A 14,855-nucleotide genomic window follows, 5' to 3' on the forward strand; every position below is an offset into this window, starting at 1 on the left:
GACTCGCACCCCCGACCCCATTCACCTGCGGTCCCTTTTCATATTCCCAAGGTGCTTCTCCACCCTCCGCCTAAAAGTCGCAGTGCGTCAAGGTTAAGGGAGGCAGGCACAGAGGCGGGGAGGACAGGAATCCGCCTCCCAGCCTGGCCTGAGTCAGGGTGCGGAGCAGGCGCGTGTGCCCATGTGTGTGCCGCGGTGCCTGACTGTGCGCTCCGGTCCCGGCCTGTGAGCTCCGAGTTCTCCCCCACGGCTCCTTCCGAGACAGTATCTGTCATCGCCACTGGGGTCCGCACACCTGAGCTGTTCGAACCGTTTCTCCGATCCTTTGGCAAGGGCGGTGCTGCTGTGGGCGGGGCTGAGGCCCGGCACCTCCCTTTCTCTTCCAGCACATGGAGGGGCGGTGTGGAGGGCTCGGGGAGAGGCAGGTCAGCCCCGGGTGCTACCGCCCCGCTCTCCCAGGAGCCAGTATGTCCGAACCTTGCCTTTGCCCTGTAGGGAAAAAGAGGAGGAGGTTAGGGTGGGGAGTTGGCACCACCACTTTCTCAAATCAGATGAGAGGCCTAGGGATGGGAGTAGGGTTGGCTGCTTTAGAAGGGGCCAGGGGAGGGCCACCCAGGAGCCTCTGGGACCCCAAGGTGGTGAGGGCAGAGGCTTCCTTCTCTACCTTCATTTCTACATCCCCTCGAAGCTCCAGCTCAAAACCACCGAACTCCTCCAGGACAGCCTTGGTCTCAGAAGACAAGTGGATCTTCAGAGCTGGGGCGGATAAGGGGGAAGAAGGGAAGATGAGGGATGCAGGAGAGGGGAGGCAGAAGACACCAGGGACTGTGGGTGCAGAGAAATGTTCTCCCTCCTTGCTTCTGGCCTAGGGAAGCCTCCTGTCTCAGAGTCTGGTTCAAGTCCCCCTCCTCCACGTGGTATCACCTGATGGTTCTGCCATCCATCCTAGCCTCTCCCTTAGAACTCTAGCGCTGTGCTGTCCAACATGGTAGCCACCAGTCACGAGTGGCCGTTTAAATTTAAATTGATTAAAACAAAATACAATTAAAAATTTAGTTCCTCAGTTGCACTTGCCACATTTCAAGTGATCAGTAACCACATGTGACTAGTGGCTACCATTCTGGACGGCACAGGTAGCAGAACGTTTTCATCACTGCAGAAAGTTCTATCGGATACCACTGGTCTAGAGTGTTACCAGGCTCTAGAGAGACAGTATAGCACGGTGTTTAGGAACTCCGCCTTTGGATCCTGCTCTGCCTCAGTATGAATCCCAGCTGTGACACTTGTTGTTGGAAAACCCTGGGGAAGTAGTATAAACAATCTGTGCCTCCTTTTCCTAATCTGTAAAATGTTGATAGGGACAGCACTCACCTCAAAGCCTTGTTGTGAGGATTAAATTTAATATCCATGAAGTATTTAAACAGAATCTGGTACACAGAAAGCACTAAGAAAGTGGTTGCTATTGGCATTATTTAATTCAACACCCTCACTGTGTGGCTGAGGGAACTGAGGGGAGACTTGTTGTCTTGCATCATGGAGTTCAGTTCTGACTCATGGTGACGCCTTGTCTTATAGAGTGGAACTGTTCCATAGGTTTTCCTGGCTGTAATTTTTACAGAAGCAAATTGGGGGTGCTTGTTGCTGTGTGGGCTTGAACTGCCAACCTCTCGGTTACCAGCTGAGTGCAGACTATTTGTACCACCCAGGGACTAGGTGAGGAGATTCGCCCAAGCGGCTGAGGAGGGCAGCGGTGGAGCGAGGCCCAGACCCAGGTAGCCTAACTCCCAGCCGGTATTCTGCACAGACCTCCCTCTCACCTCACGTCCCCACCACTCCTGGGACCTGCCTCACTACTGCTGAGAATGTGCTCCTTGAGGACTGGGCCCTCTGGACTCCCAGGGCTGGCCCTTCTCCCACCGCGAGGCTTGAACAGGGTCCACACTGCGCTCCCCAGCTAGCTGTGGGTCTGGGTCACCTTAGTATCCCAGGGCCTGGCACTCAGCGCTTACTCAATACATGTTTACTGAATTGAATTGTGTTGAAGAGAAAGAGATAGAAAAGAAACAGAAGGCCAGACAATGGGAAGGGGTGGGAGGAAGCATGTCCTAGGTACCTACTGTGTGCCAGGTCCTTTACAACCCTGAGATAGGCATCCCTTACAGATAAACAGCTGAGGCTCCGAAAGATTGAATGACAAGTATTTGCTAAGCATTTTCTATGGTTTTCTCACATCACCCCTATGAAAAAAAACCAAACCCATGGCTGTCAAGGTGATTCCGACCCACAGTTGGGCCCTACAGGACAGGGTAGAACTGCCCCATGGAGTTTCAAAGGAGCGTCGTGTGGATTTGAATTGCTGACCTTTTAGGTTAGGAGCTGTAGCACCTAACCACTACACCACCAGGGTCTCCAAGCCCTATGAGGTAGATATTCTAGTTTTACACATCACACGAGGAAAACCCAGGCTCACAGAGGCGTGGCACTTTGACACACAGCTGGCAGTAAGTAGCTGGAGCTGAGATTCACACCCTAGTGGGCTGGCTGAAGCCCCCTTACCACACCAAGGAGGGAGCACAGGGGCCCTGAAGGCGATTCCAGCTGGGAAGTGTTCATTGCTGGCCCAGAAATACCTTTTAATCCTTTGGCAAGAGGGGGCAGCGGGGACTTAAGTTTCTGATTAGATCAAAGGTGAATCGCCCGGATTGAGCCACTACGAGGAGGCAGGGCTAGGCCGGGCAGGGTAGGCACAGGCCGTGTGGCGTTCCCCTTGGACCCCGGCCCTGCCTATCCCTCTATAAGGGGCACTGTACCTTCCCCGTTAGATTCCATTCGTGAGGCCGTGTTGACTGTGTCCCCGAACAGACAGTAACGGGGCATCTTCAGTCCCACCACGCCAGCACACACGGGGCCTGGGGGCAGGGGGGAAGCGGAGCCTTCAGCTGGGAGGGGGGGTAGGGGAGGGGGGCAGAGTTGGGGAGCACAGCGCGGGACTCGGGCGCCCCAGGAGTGGCCGGAGACGGCAGCTGAGGCTGGTGGGTTCCCAGCTGTGTGTGCGTGTGTGCTGCGGGGAGGGACGGGCAGGGCTGCAGCCTTTCGGACGCCCCCTTGGGTTCGGCGGCCTCACCTGTGTGGATGCCGATGCGCAAGCGCAGTTGCTCCTGGGGCCGGTGGCGGATGCGGAACGAGCGGACGGCGTCCAGCAGCGCCAGGGCCATGCGGGCCACCTCGCGGGCGTGCAGCCGCCCGTTCCGCACCGGGAGCCCAGACACCACCATGTAGGCGTCGCCGATCGTCTCCACCTGCGGGGACAGGGGGTGCAGGGCCGGAGGGCTGGAAATTTCTCTTCCGTGTGCGCCTGCCCCATGGTGCGCACTGTCTGTCATTCTGTCCCCCTCTAGCTGCCCGTCCCCCACCCCAAGCTGTTCCTCAGCCTGTTCCTGGGTCGCCCTGTGTCCTCCTGTTTCTGCCCCATTCGTGGTATCCTCTCTGGAGATCCCATGTCATTCTGCCTGTCCCTCACCTCATGCTGACCCTGTCCACGTCTGTGTGTCCCTTCCATCTCTACTCCCGCCCTCACCTTGTACACATCAAAGTTGTCAATGACGGCATCAAAGCAAGTGTACAGGTCATTCAGCAGGGTGACCACCTGGAAGGGAAGGGAAGCCGAGAGGGACGGGGAGTAAGGGACCCCACCTGACCCCAGGTGGGAAGAACGGAACCAGAAGGCCAGCCTGACGGGATGGAGATGCTAAGGCCAGGCATCCTGCCTGCTCTGCGGCCTGGGGCTCAGGGGCCAGCTGCTTACCTGCATGGGCGTGCTCTCTGCTGACAGAGCTGTAAAGCCCACAATGTCACTGAAGTAGATGGTGACGCTGTCAAAGGCCTCGGCCTGGACCGTTTCCCCACGCTTCAGCTGCTCAGCCACTGAGCTGAGGGGTCAAGGGCAGTGCAGGGTCAGGGGATGTGGTGGGGTGGGGGCGGGGGCTGTGGGGGGCTCACCAGACGGGGGCACTCACTGAGGCAGAATCTGGTAGAGCAGGGCCTCAGCCTTGCGCTTCTCCTCCAGGTAGGCCTGCGTGCGCTCCTCCACCAGCTCCTCTAGGTTGTTGGCATACTGCTCCATGCGGGACAGTAGGTTGTCCAGGATGTTGCTGCTGTTCTCTCTGAGAAGCGGGGGTGTGAGAGAGGAGCTGCACTCACCCCACCCAGGCTGCATGTCAGCCCACCCCAAGTACACTGGGGTCAGGCAGGGTTGGGGGCCCAGAAGGACAGGGGAAGAAGAAAATTCAGTGCATGTCTGTGACCCCAGGGTTAGGTGTGAACTTCAGATGTATGAACACTTTGTTCATCTTTGTTGAACACAAGAGCTTGAAGGAGGTAGAGGGGGCAGAAAGGGATAGGGCAATGAACACAAGGCTGCCCAGGGGTGTGTTTGGAGGGACTGGGCCCCAGTGGGGCACAGGGAAAGGGAGATTAAAGGGTGGGCGGACGCTCCTGTGGAGGGCAGAGAGGTTGTAGGGGAGGAGGTGAGATCAGAGGTGTGGGGCCCACTTACTCTGCTCACCACTGAAAACACAAGGGGTCAGCGGGGAGGGGTGGGAAGGAAAGATGCAGGGTGGTAATGCTGGTGGGTGAGAGGGGTGTGAAAGGTAGGGGAGTTGGGGACAGCTGAGTCATACAGTGTTCGCAAAGGGGAATTTGAGGCTGTGGTGGGCTGGAGTAGGCTAAGTACAGGGGGCTGTGAGGGGCTCGCTCTGCCACTGCAGCGGAAGACTTCAGTGTGGGGTACATCATGGCTGTGAGACCCGGGGAGGCTGGGGAGGTCCACGGCTAACGCTAGCCACCTGTTAAACTTGCGCAGTGTCAGGCGGATCTGCTGGAAGGGCGGCCGCTCCTGTGGGTCCTCGGCCCAGCACCGCTGCATCAGCTGCCCCAGCTCCTCCAGGTGACCCTGCAGGGCCAGGGAGGGCCGGAAGGGGGGCTGCTCACCCCGAGTCACACGCTCGATGATCTCTGTATGGAGTGGGGGGAGTTGGCCACGAGCCTATCAAGAGACTGAGGGCAACCAGCTGGGGCCAGGGGTCAGGGCAGGGAGCTGGACTAGGCAAACTGTCAGGCATGGGCAGCAATGGAGCAAAGGATGCGGCCGAGCCCCATCCCAGAAGGAAAGTTTGGTAGGTATTTCCAGGGAGGCCCTGGGTGGCACAAGTGGTTAAGTATTCATCTACTAGTCGAAAGTTGGTGGTTCAAACCACCCCCCCCCCACCCCAGGAGTGTCTCTAGAGACAGGCCTGGCCATCTGCTTCCAAAAGGTCACAGCCTTGAAAACGCTATGGAGCAGTTCTACTCTGTACACATGGGGTCACTAGGAGCTGGAATCGACTCAACGCAAGTAACAACAACAACTCTCTCTGGGGCTGGGTTTAGTTGAGATTATGGCGGGGGCAGGGAGGTAGGGTGGTCCTCTCACCTTTGGGGCTGAGGTCCAAGCCCTCCACGTGGAAGACCCCACTCCTCAGGGCAATCTCCTGAAGGATGATCCCAAAGCTGTACACATCACCAGCCTGGGAGCCCCGGGCAGGGGGCGAAGCCATTCGAAGGAGCTCAGGAGCCGTCCACAACTTTTCTGCAGGTCAGAGGTTAGTAGTCACCTCTGGGTGAAGGGTCTCAGAGCTCAGGGATGAGGGAGGGGGGACCAAGACCCAGAGGATGTGGCCGGGACTGATCTGGAGACATCACACATAGGGTTGGAGCTAGAAGAGGCCTGAGAGGGGCTTAGTCTGACCTCCCTCTTCTTACAGACGACAGACGAAGCCTGAAGTCACAGAATGAGGGTCCAAGCCCACCAGAGGCCAGGCCTCAGTCTCCCTATTGGGCTGCGCCGGGGGCTGGTGTTAGGGGTCGAGAGTCGGAGCTCACTGGCATAGAGGGTGTGTCCTTGCTCTGGCTCCGGGTCCCTGAAGCTCTCCAGCCCATAGTCGGTGATCTTGAGCACAAAGCGCCCATCTACGACGCAGTTGGATGACTTGAGGTTCCCATGGGAACAAATGGCCCCATTGTGTAGGAACAGCATACCCTGGGAAATTTGGGGAGGCAGGGGTCTTGGGCATGAGTGGGACCTTCAACCATCGCCAGAGGAGAAGCCTGCAGGCCCCTCCCCACACATCCAGTGGGTTCTTCTGGGCCTACCTTGACGATGTCATTGGTGAGAGAGTAGCGGAACATCCAGTCCAGGGTGATGCTCTCGTTCTCCAGAATGTCCTGCTGGGGCAGCAGGAGTCAGACGTGCACCCTGAAGGCTCCCCAGGGAGTGGGAGAAGGGGGCAGGGGTCCTACTGACACCAACTGGCAAAACAGGACAAAACTTTGGAGGTACTCTAGTGCCACTGCCCTCCTCCATACCTTCTTACAGGTAAGTAAAGGTCACAAGGATGGAGAGACTTGCCTGGGGTCAGATGGCCAGTCAGGGGCAAAGCCAGGGCTAGACCCCAAGCTCCCTGACACCCCGTCCTCCTCACCTGCAGACTCCCACGGGGACAGTACTCTGTGAGGATGCAGATGTTGGGGGGATCGGTGCAGGCACCCACAAACCTGGTCAGGTGTTCATTCTGCACATCCCGCATCTGCAGGTGGGAGCAAGTATCAGGAGCCTGACGGGGACCTTACTCCTCACTAAGTTGCCCTCTGTCCTTGGGGGCCCCCACTCCTTAACTCCCGATTCATTTCCTGCAGACATCTCCCAGAGCCTCCTTGGGCGTTCCCACTCATGTTCTTCAGTCCACCCTCCCCCAGAGTCTGCTCACTACTTCCTCCCTCTGAAGCCCGCTCCCCGGGGAGGCCCTTCCAGGGCCTTCCTGCAGGATATCTCCAGGAATCCTTTCTCCCATCTTATGACCCCTCACTCCCACCTACAATATGCAAAGGCCACATCCGGGCCACAGCCCCTGCCCTCTCCCTGCGGCCCTTCTATAGCCAGTTCTGTGGCCGACTTTCCTTGTGTCCCCAAGGACCCCCGTCCCCAGGTCACTGCCTCACTCCCCCGCATTACATGCTTCAGTTCAAACAGGACATTTCTCGTCAGCTCAATGCGTTTCCGGTTCACGCGCTTCACAGCAACGAGGTTGCCCTGGGCGAGGAATGGAGACTTTCACTGTGAGGAGCACGGCCCGGTGCCCTGGGAACTCCAGCAGCTCGGGACAGCTCACCCACCCATGGGACCCTCCACTGCTCCCAAAAGCCCACCCCTGAGGCCCCCAACTGCTTTCTGACATCTCATTTCTGCTTCCAGGGCCCCCAACGACACCGACAGCCCACCCTTAGGAATCTCAGCTGCTCCGGATGGTGTACTTCTGCCCCCGGGGACCCTCCCCCAGCCTGCCCTCAAAGGACAGCCCTGCCCCATTCCCTAGGGTCAGTGATCTGTCCTCAGACCCACCTTGTAATACGCTGTCTTGGCAAAGACTTGGAACTGGCCCTCTGTGGTTAGCAGGGAGCCGTAATTGGAGCCTCTCTGAAGAGAAGGTGGGGAGGTCAGCCCATGGGCACCCCTGCCTACTCTCCATCCTGGCCGCCTGTGCTCCGTCTTCACCACCCAGTCCTATCTTTTGGGTGCCTTCCTTTGTGTTCCATATGAAAGCCTTTCCCCATTTATTTGTTTTTTTAACATGTTTCCACGTATACTATCTCCTTCGACCTCTGAGGTCAAGAGCCCGTGAGGGAGGCTCTGAGGTAGAATCATCCCTCTGAAACAGAGACGGAATGTGACTTGCTCAAGGTCACACAGCAAGTGAAGGCAGAGCTGGGACTAGAACCCCACTCTCTACCCTACCCAGCACGCACTGCCGCTGTACCCAGCTCCTCCTTATACGCCCCCAATTCACAGCTGCGTCCTTACCCCACTCAGGGTCAGCCGGCTGCCTGCACTCCGCAGGTGCCGCTCAAGGCTGCTGGGCTGCAAGTCTTCCCAACGCACCCGCCATAGCTCCGAGGCCAGCTCCTTCTCCAGCTGCAGCTTCCTGGCGACATGAAGCCTGCGTCTGAGCCGTGTCTGAGCCCCTGACCCAGGGCACGGTGCTCAGCAGCCTTGCCTTGGAGCCCCGGCCCCCACTGCACATACTAAGAGAGCCCACCGCTTACGCTAGGAGACCATCGAGTCAGCTCCGACTCACGGTGACCCCATGTATAACAGAATGAAACAATGCCCGGTCCCACGCCATCTTCACGATCACTGGGCTGCTCAAGTCCGTGGTAGCAGCCACTGTGTATTCTGAGTACCTCCCAACCTAGGGGGCTCAGCTTCCAGCACTATCTCAGACAATATGCTGCTGTGATCCATGGGGTTTGCGTCGGATTAATTTTCAGAAGTAGACTGTGAGGGCTTTCCTAGTCGGTCTTATTCTGGAAGCTCGGCTGAAACCTGTCCACCACGGGTGACCCTGCTGGTATCTGAAATACGGTGGCAAGGTAACCAGCGTCACAGCAACACACCGACCGCTACGGGACGATAAACTGACAGGCGAGTGATAAAAAGACTGTAGGGGGATTACAGCCTTTGGGCTGGGAGTCAGGAAGTTTGGGTGAAATTCTGCCTCGCTGGGACCTTGCAGTAGCCACTTCGTTTCTCTGAGTCTCAGTGTCCTTATCTGGAATTTGGGGACCTCAATATATATTTCAAAGCATTGTTATAAGAACAAAAGAAATATTATGTGTAGAGGTGCCTGGCATATAGCATATGCTCAACCAGCAGTCATTTTCTTCCCTCCTTCTCGCTTCTCTATGTTGTTAACTTGTCTAGACTTTTCGTTTTACGCCTCCCACTGGAAGGCAGGACTGGGGCTCATTCATCTCGGTCTCCTCTACTTGGGGTTCAGCGTCTGGTACAGTCACCACCCCTGCTCAACTAATATGGCCCCAACCCCAGAGGTTTTGAACCATTGCTTCCCACTTGACCTGTAGAAGTAGGAAGGGACGATAAAAGCCGACAGGCCAGAATCCACCCCCTAAATGCCACTCTCCCCTCCCCGCTGCTCTGCTCCTTCTTGGGTTTCCCCCAGGCCCTCTCTGGACACTCCTAACCCCATCCCCTCTCTTCCCCAACGCTGTACCACCTCCTTCTTTCTTCCTTGCACCCTAAGGCTTTCTAGTCTCTTTGCTTCCCCTCCGCCTTCCCCTGCTGTTCCTCCTCCTCTTCCTTCCCCACCCCCGCCATTTCCCTCTGGGTCCCTGCCACCTTCTCTGCTACTGGTTCCCCAGGTCTCCCCTGCCTGACTCCCCACCCATTCCAAGGCTCACCTGTATATGAAAAAAGAGACAATCAGAATGCTGAGCAGGGAGAGGCCGCCCACCAAAGCGAGTACCTCCAGCGTGGAGAAGTGGTCTGCAGGCAGAATCCAAGTGGCCGCAAGAGAGATTTGGGGGAGATTTGGGTTAGACAGCAGGAGGAAGAACCTTCTAATAGTCAGTCGGTGAACTCGGATGCTGGATGAAGGGCAGCAAAAGGCAGAAGAAGGCTCTGTCTCCAGAAAACCCTCAGGCTGGGGGAAGAGCGCCCATTTGGCTCCCCTGGGGGTGGGGTTGGGGTGCAGCATTTCCAGATGGAGGCCTGGGAGGTGGGGGCGGGGGCAATCACCTTGGTTGCAGGCAGGGTCTTCGTTGTTAAAGCCGCATTTGGGGATGTCAGGAGGAGGGTACCCCAGGGGCCAGTTCAGTCTGCGCCCCGATACGGCCATCAGCTCTTGGGAAGTCCCATTGTAGTTCAGCACAACCTACAGGGGGCAGGAACGGTGGGTGGACAAGGGCGTGGGTGAGGCCACCCGTCCAGTGCCCCCTACTTACCCCACCTCTGCTTCAAGGGCCTGTATCTGGCCTGCCCACTGTTTACCCAGCCCCTGCGTGACTGGACAGAGACCTCACACCCACGCCCCATGTTATTAAAGTGTGAAGGTTTGAGAACTGCTCACGGGCGTTACAAAGAAAACTCCATCCCTATACTCAAGGAGTTTATAATCTTGAGTTGAAGCACTTAGAAAACAGGGGAAGACGGTATTCTCCTCAGTCCGCATTCCCAGGCCTAATCCATGTTCCCCTCCTCTAGAAAGCCTTGCCTGAACGTTCTAATCCTTGGTGCATTCCTGTTCCCAGCTGCACTTGTAGGGCCTGCCTGTCTCTGCTGGGAGGGGATCCTGCCCACCTTATGAGGCAGGGAGCTTCCTGAGGTCAGGGCTGTGTCTGCTCCTCAGACATGGGAGACCCCAAGGGAAGGGCCTGTGAGTGCCTATCATTCTGGTGGGCCCCCCCGCCTGGAGCCGTGTCTCTTTTATCCAAGGCGCTCCCTAAATGACCTCCGAGTAAACATACCCTGGCAGGGCTGTGGGAGGAGGTAGGAGGACCAGATCCCAAACTGAGTTGGCACCACCTCCTGAGAGCACAAACGTACCCTGAAGACGCCAGTCTCAGGATCCATATCCCAGAGGGAGAAGTCGGTCTCCCGATCTCCGTTGCTGTCCATTTTCAGGTATCCTGTCACACCTGGCGGATGGGGAAGATGGCTATGTTCCGACGGTGGGAGATTGAAAAAGGATGGGGGGAAAATAACAGCCCCCATGTGACAGATTTTACTACTTATAAGACCTACCCCCTCTCCACTCCCTGATCTTCCTCTGTCTTGTCCTCCAAACATATATATGGGCTGAACAATAATAAAAGGGACAGACGTTTCAGCAGCAGGAATGACTGAGGCTGGGCACTTGGGAGACTTTCTTTCTTTCTTTCTTTTTTAATTGTGCTTTAGACGAAGGTTTACAGAGCAAATTAATTTCTCATTAAACAATTAATACACATACTGTTTTGTGACATTGGTTGCCAATCCCACAACATGTCAATACTCTCCCCTTCTCGACCTTGGGTCCCCCATTACCAGCTTTCCTGTCCCCTCCTGCCTTCTGGTCCTTGCCCCTGGGCTGCTGTGCCCATTTAGTCGCATTTTGTTTTATGGGCCTGTCTAATCTTTGGCTGAAGGCTGAACCTCAGGAGTGACTTTGTTACTGAGCTAAAAGGGTGTCCGAGGGCCATACTCTTGGGGTGTCTCCAGTCTCAGTCAGACCAGTAAGTCTGGTCTTTTTTGTGTGTATGTGTGAATTAGAATTTTGTTCTACATTTTTCTCCCGCTCTGTCCGGGACCCTCTATTGGGATCCCTGTCACAGCAGTCAGTGGTGGTAGGTGGGACCAGCTAGCTGTGCCGGACTCAGTCTGGTGGAGGCTGTGGTAGTTGTGGTCCATTAGTCCTCTGGACTAATCTTTTTGGGAAGATTTCTTAACAGGCTTAGCGCACTCAAGGGAAGGAGGGCCTGACAGAAGCTGTGGTGTGGCCGTTCCTTAGATTATAGGCCAGGGCAGGAGACTGGCGTGGGTGAGTGACTGACTGTGCCCTGCACTCCCCGGGGGCCCATTTCCAGCTACCTGCACCTCTCACCTTGGAAGCTTCGGTTCCACATCCTCTGAGTGATGCTCTCCCCATCAGTGACAATGCCCCCGTGCGCCAGAGTCTCCATCACTGCCTGGACATAGAGCAGGAGCCCATCATGGAAGGACGCTGCGATGGTGTTCACCTGTAGGGCAAACAGAGCTTGACTGGGGTCGGTGTATGGTGGGCACAGCGCTGCAGCGGGGCACTGAGGCAGAGGAACCCAGGGGCACTGGGAATTTGGAAGAGGACGGGGTAAAATAACACCCTCACGTGAGGGACAGAGTTTACTACTTGTGAGACACCTTCACTGCTAAGGAGGGTCCCCACTTAACCGATGAAGACCAGAGTTTCACAGAGGTGGAACAACTTGCCAGGGTCCCCCTCCATCATCAGGAGAGGCGCAGAACAGTGGGAAGGGAGAGAAGGGCAGACCTGGGAACAGTGAGATGGCAGGGAGGACAGGGTGGAGACTGGCAGCGCGGGCTGAAGGTTCATGCCAGGAGGATCCCAGGGCAGTGTACCCCCTCCTACCAGGCCATCTTCCATGGTGAAGTTGAACTGCTCACGGGCCAAGTGTTTTAGCTGCTTCAGGAATTCCAAATACTCAGGATTATCTGGCTCTTTGTACGTAATGATCTTGGCAGCCTGAGGAGTCAATGGAGAGGGGAGAGCTGAGAGAAGTTGCCAGTCCTCCTAGGACCCTGGGGTCCCAGCTAACTGGGAACCTACCTCCCAGAGTTGTAGGTTTGCTTACCTCAAGGTCAAAGTGGCCCCTGTGTTTTGCATGAGGTAGTTCCTGCCCCAAAGCAAGGGATCCAATGGAATGGAATGGCTTCTCCAAGTCCTGTCCAGTCTATGGGACTTCCCACCTCCAGTCCATTCTCCTGTTTCACCTTTAGGTGCTCAACCCCACCCCTACTCCAGTGCTCTGTACCCTTCCCGCCCCACCTCCTGTCCTTCACCATGTAGCTCCCTGTGAACATTAAGAACCTCTTTCCTGACTGAGACTGGAGGGACCCCAGAAAGCATGGCCCCCCTACTCTCTGTCAACCCAGCACTAAAACCATTTCTGAGGCCAACTCTTTAGTCAAAGATTATAGACTGGACTATGGGACATAAAATGATACTTGTGAAGAGAATGCTTCTTAGCCGAAGTAGATACATGAGACTAAATGGGCAGGTCCTGTCCGGAGGTGAGATGAGAAGGCAGAGAGGATCAGGAGCTGGTTGAATGGACACGGGAAATCAGGGGTGGAAAGGAGGAGTGTGCTGTCACAGTACAGGGAGAGCAATTAGGGTCAGATAATGACGTATGTATAAATTTTTGCATGAGAGCCTAACTTGAGTTGTAAACTTTCACTTAAAGTACAATAAAATAAAATTTAAAAGAGAAAAAAAAAAAGAACCTTTTTCTTGGAATCCTTTCAGACACAGAGGGACCCAGTGCCCAGAGATGACATGCCACCAGCTCAGAGTCCCACAGCCTGAGCTTCCATCCCGGGCACTCACCTGAAAGGCCTGATGGGCACTGACATCCTGACCATCCCCTCTCTCCCAGGGCCTTCGGGGAGCAGGGCTGTGTGCGCCTTGCAGGCTTTGCCCAAAGAGGTCCAGGTGGAAGAAAACATAATCCTCCCCACTGAGGCCGGCTTCCAGGGCGAGGAGCATCAGGGTTCGGAAGGCATCTGGGGAGCTGCAGATGTAGATAACTGGGGGAAAAGGGGGAGTCAGGAAGAGAGAAGCCTACTTCCTGGGGGGGAGCTGGGGGGACAGAGGAAAGCTGGGATACCCTGGGAAGGAAGCTCAGAGATGGGAGCAGGAGAAACCCTGGGGACTGACTCCCTGTGGTCTCTAAGTGCAACTACTGGCTCCGTCCAGGCTGTGGCAGCAGAAAGACGAAGGGTGGGAAGAAGAGATAGAGAAGGTGGAAGGGTGGGAAGATCATCGTGTGAGGGAGAGGTGGGAGTAGTGGAGCTGAAGATGGGGAAGGTGGGGCAGGAGAGATGGGAGAGGGAGAGGAGGAGCTAGCTGGACGAGGAGAGGAGGCCTCGTGGGGGAGCAATGGGAGGAGGAAGGGAGAAGGCTGTAACGGACAGAAAATGGGGGAGAAAAAAGGGAGGAGAACCAAGCCAGGGGTGTACTAAGTGCCAGGGTGACGCAGAGCATTTTCTCCCTCCGTTAACTCAGCTACCAGCATAAAGGTTGGCAGTTTGAACCCACTCAGCTGGGCCGTGAAGAAAGGCCTGGTGATCTGCTTCCGTAAAAGATTATAGCCAAGAGAACCCTATGGAGCTTCAGTTCTACTCTGTAACACTCAGGGTCGCCATGAGTCGGAATTGACTGACAGCAATGGGTTAACGCCAGAGGAACCCGGTGGGACAGAGGTGGGGGACGTGGAACAGTCTGGGAGGTGAAGGAGCCAAGGGTCCAGGGAGCCTGGGACAAGAACAAAAAGCCATTAGAAGGAAAAGAAAGACTGGGCCCAGAAGAGAGAAAGGAAGCCTACGTCGGGTTAAAAAGAAAATGGCCCCGGGGCAAAGCGGCGCGGCTGGGTGTGCCCGCCACTCACCTCTGCCCTTGCGCCGCACGGTCCGCAGCAGCGCAGCATAGTGGTCGCGGTCGCCCTCGGCGAACTCCAGGTGGTCCACCGTGATGTTGAGGCGGTCGCGGACCCGCATGTACAGCCCCTCCACGACAAAGAAGCAGGGCTGGTCGTCGCCAGGTCGGTAGGCGTAGAGCACGAGCGCCTGGCGTTCCCAGCCCAGCCGTCGGTGCAGCGCCGCCACAAAGTCGCCCAGCTTGGCGTGGCTGGGCCCCGCGCGGGTGGTCAGTGCGTACTCGTCTTTGGCCCCGAAGCCCAGCGCCGCGGCGCCCGCGGTGAGCAGCGGCACCCGCCAGTGCGCCGTGAAGCGCCCCACAGGGGCGGCCGCGTACACGCAGCCCGGGCCCAGGAACACCGCGGGGTTGTGCTCCCACTTGAGGTCCACGGCGGCCAGGGGCGCGGCGGTGTCGGAGCAGGCGCCCAGCGCGTTCTCGCTGCTGCCCAGCACCGTGCGGACCGTCCAGCCGGGCAGCAAGTCGGGCCGCGCCTTCACCCGCCTTAGGGCGAGCTCCACGGCGGGCCCCACGCGCGCCCACGACCACGGGTACGAAGTGTTGGCCAGCGGCAGCACCACGGCCACCGTCAGGTTGCCTGCGTGGGTGCCCCGGAGCAGTAGCAGTGGCAGCAGGAACAGGCGCAGACGGGCGCCCATGGGGCGCCCGGGGCCGGGCATGGCGTCAGCGGGCACCGCGGCCGGCGAGCGCTCCCACCATGGCCTCCGCGGTCCACTCGGGCTCAGCGGCTAGTCCCGGCACCCGGCGCGCCCCTGCGGGAGGGAGGAGGAGCGG

General features: G+C 57.1%; 1 protein-coding gene across 1 annotated transcript; it reads right to left on the minus strand.

Moving 5' to 3' along the window:
* Nucleotides 1-426: 426 nt before the first annotated feature.
* On the minus strand, nucleotides 427-14,855 carry NPR1 (natriuretic peptide receptor 1). Its single transcript, XM_004388592.1, has 22 exons — nucleotides 14,035-14,855; nucleotides 12,975-13,174; nucleotides 11,997-12,110; nucleotides 11,472-11,607; nucleotides 10,436-10,527; nucleotides 9,629-9,764; nucleotides 9,292-9,376; nucleotides 7,895-8,015; nucleotides 7,436-7,510; nucleotides 7,049-7,126; nucleotides 6,519-6,623; nucleotides 6,190-6,261; nucleotides 5,920-6,076; nucleotides 5,471-5,626; nucleotides 4,845-5,013; nucleotides 4,017-4,163; nucleotides 3,806-3,929; nucleotides 3,578-3,646; nucleotides 3,125-3,299; nucleotides 2,811-2,909; nucleotides 665-756; nucleotides 427-489 (listed from the first exon to the last, which is right to left on the minus strand). The coding sequence occupies exons 1-22, from the start codon at nucleotides 14,738-14,740 to the stop codon at nucleotides 427-429; spliced, it is 3,171 nt and encodes a 1,056-aa protein (XP_004388649.1). The 5' UTR covers nucleotides 14,741-14,855.

This window comes from Trichechus manatus, unplaced genomic scaffold (assembly GCF_000243295.1).
Source record: "Trichechus manatus latirostris isolate Lorelei unplaced genomic scaffold, TriManLat1.0 scaffold00213, whole genome shotgun sequence".
NCBI lineage: Eukaryota > Metazoa > Chordata > Mammalia > Sirenia > Trichechidae > Trichechus > Trichechus manatus.

Bases quoted from the DNA above. Each gene is read 5' to 3' on its own strand.
- NPR1 (XM_004388592.1), bottom strand. From the start codon at position 14,740: ATGCCCGGCCCCGGGCGCCCCATGGGCGCCCGTCTGCGCCTGTTCCTG. The intron at 3,930-4,016 runs GTGAGTGCCCCC...TTGACCCCTCAG, and splicing joins CTCTACCAGATTCTGCCTCA to CTCAGTGGCTGAGCAGCTGA. The intron at 3,300-3,577 runs GTGAGGGCGGGA...CTGTCCCCGCAG, and splicing joins ACAACTTTGATGTGTACAAG to GTGGAGACGATCGGCGACGC.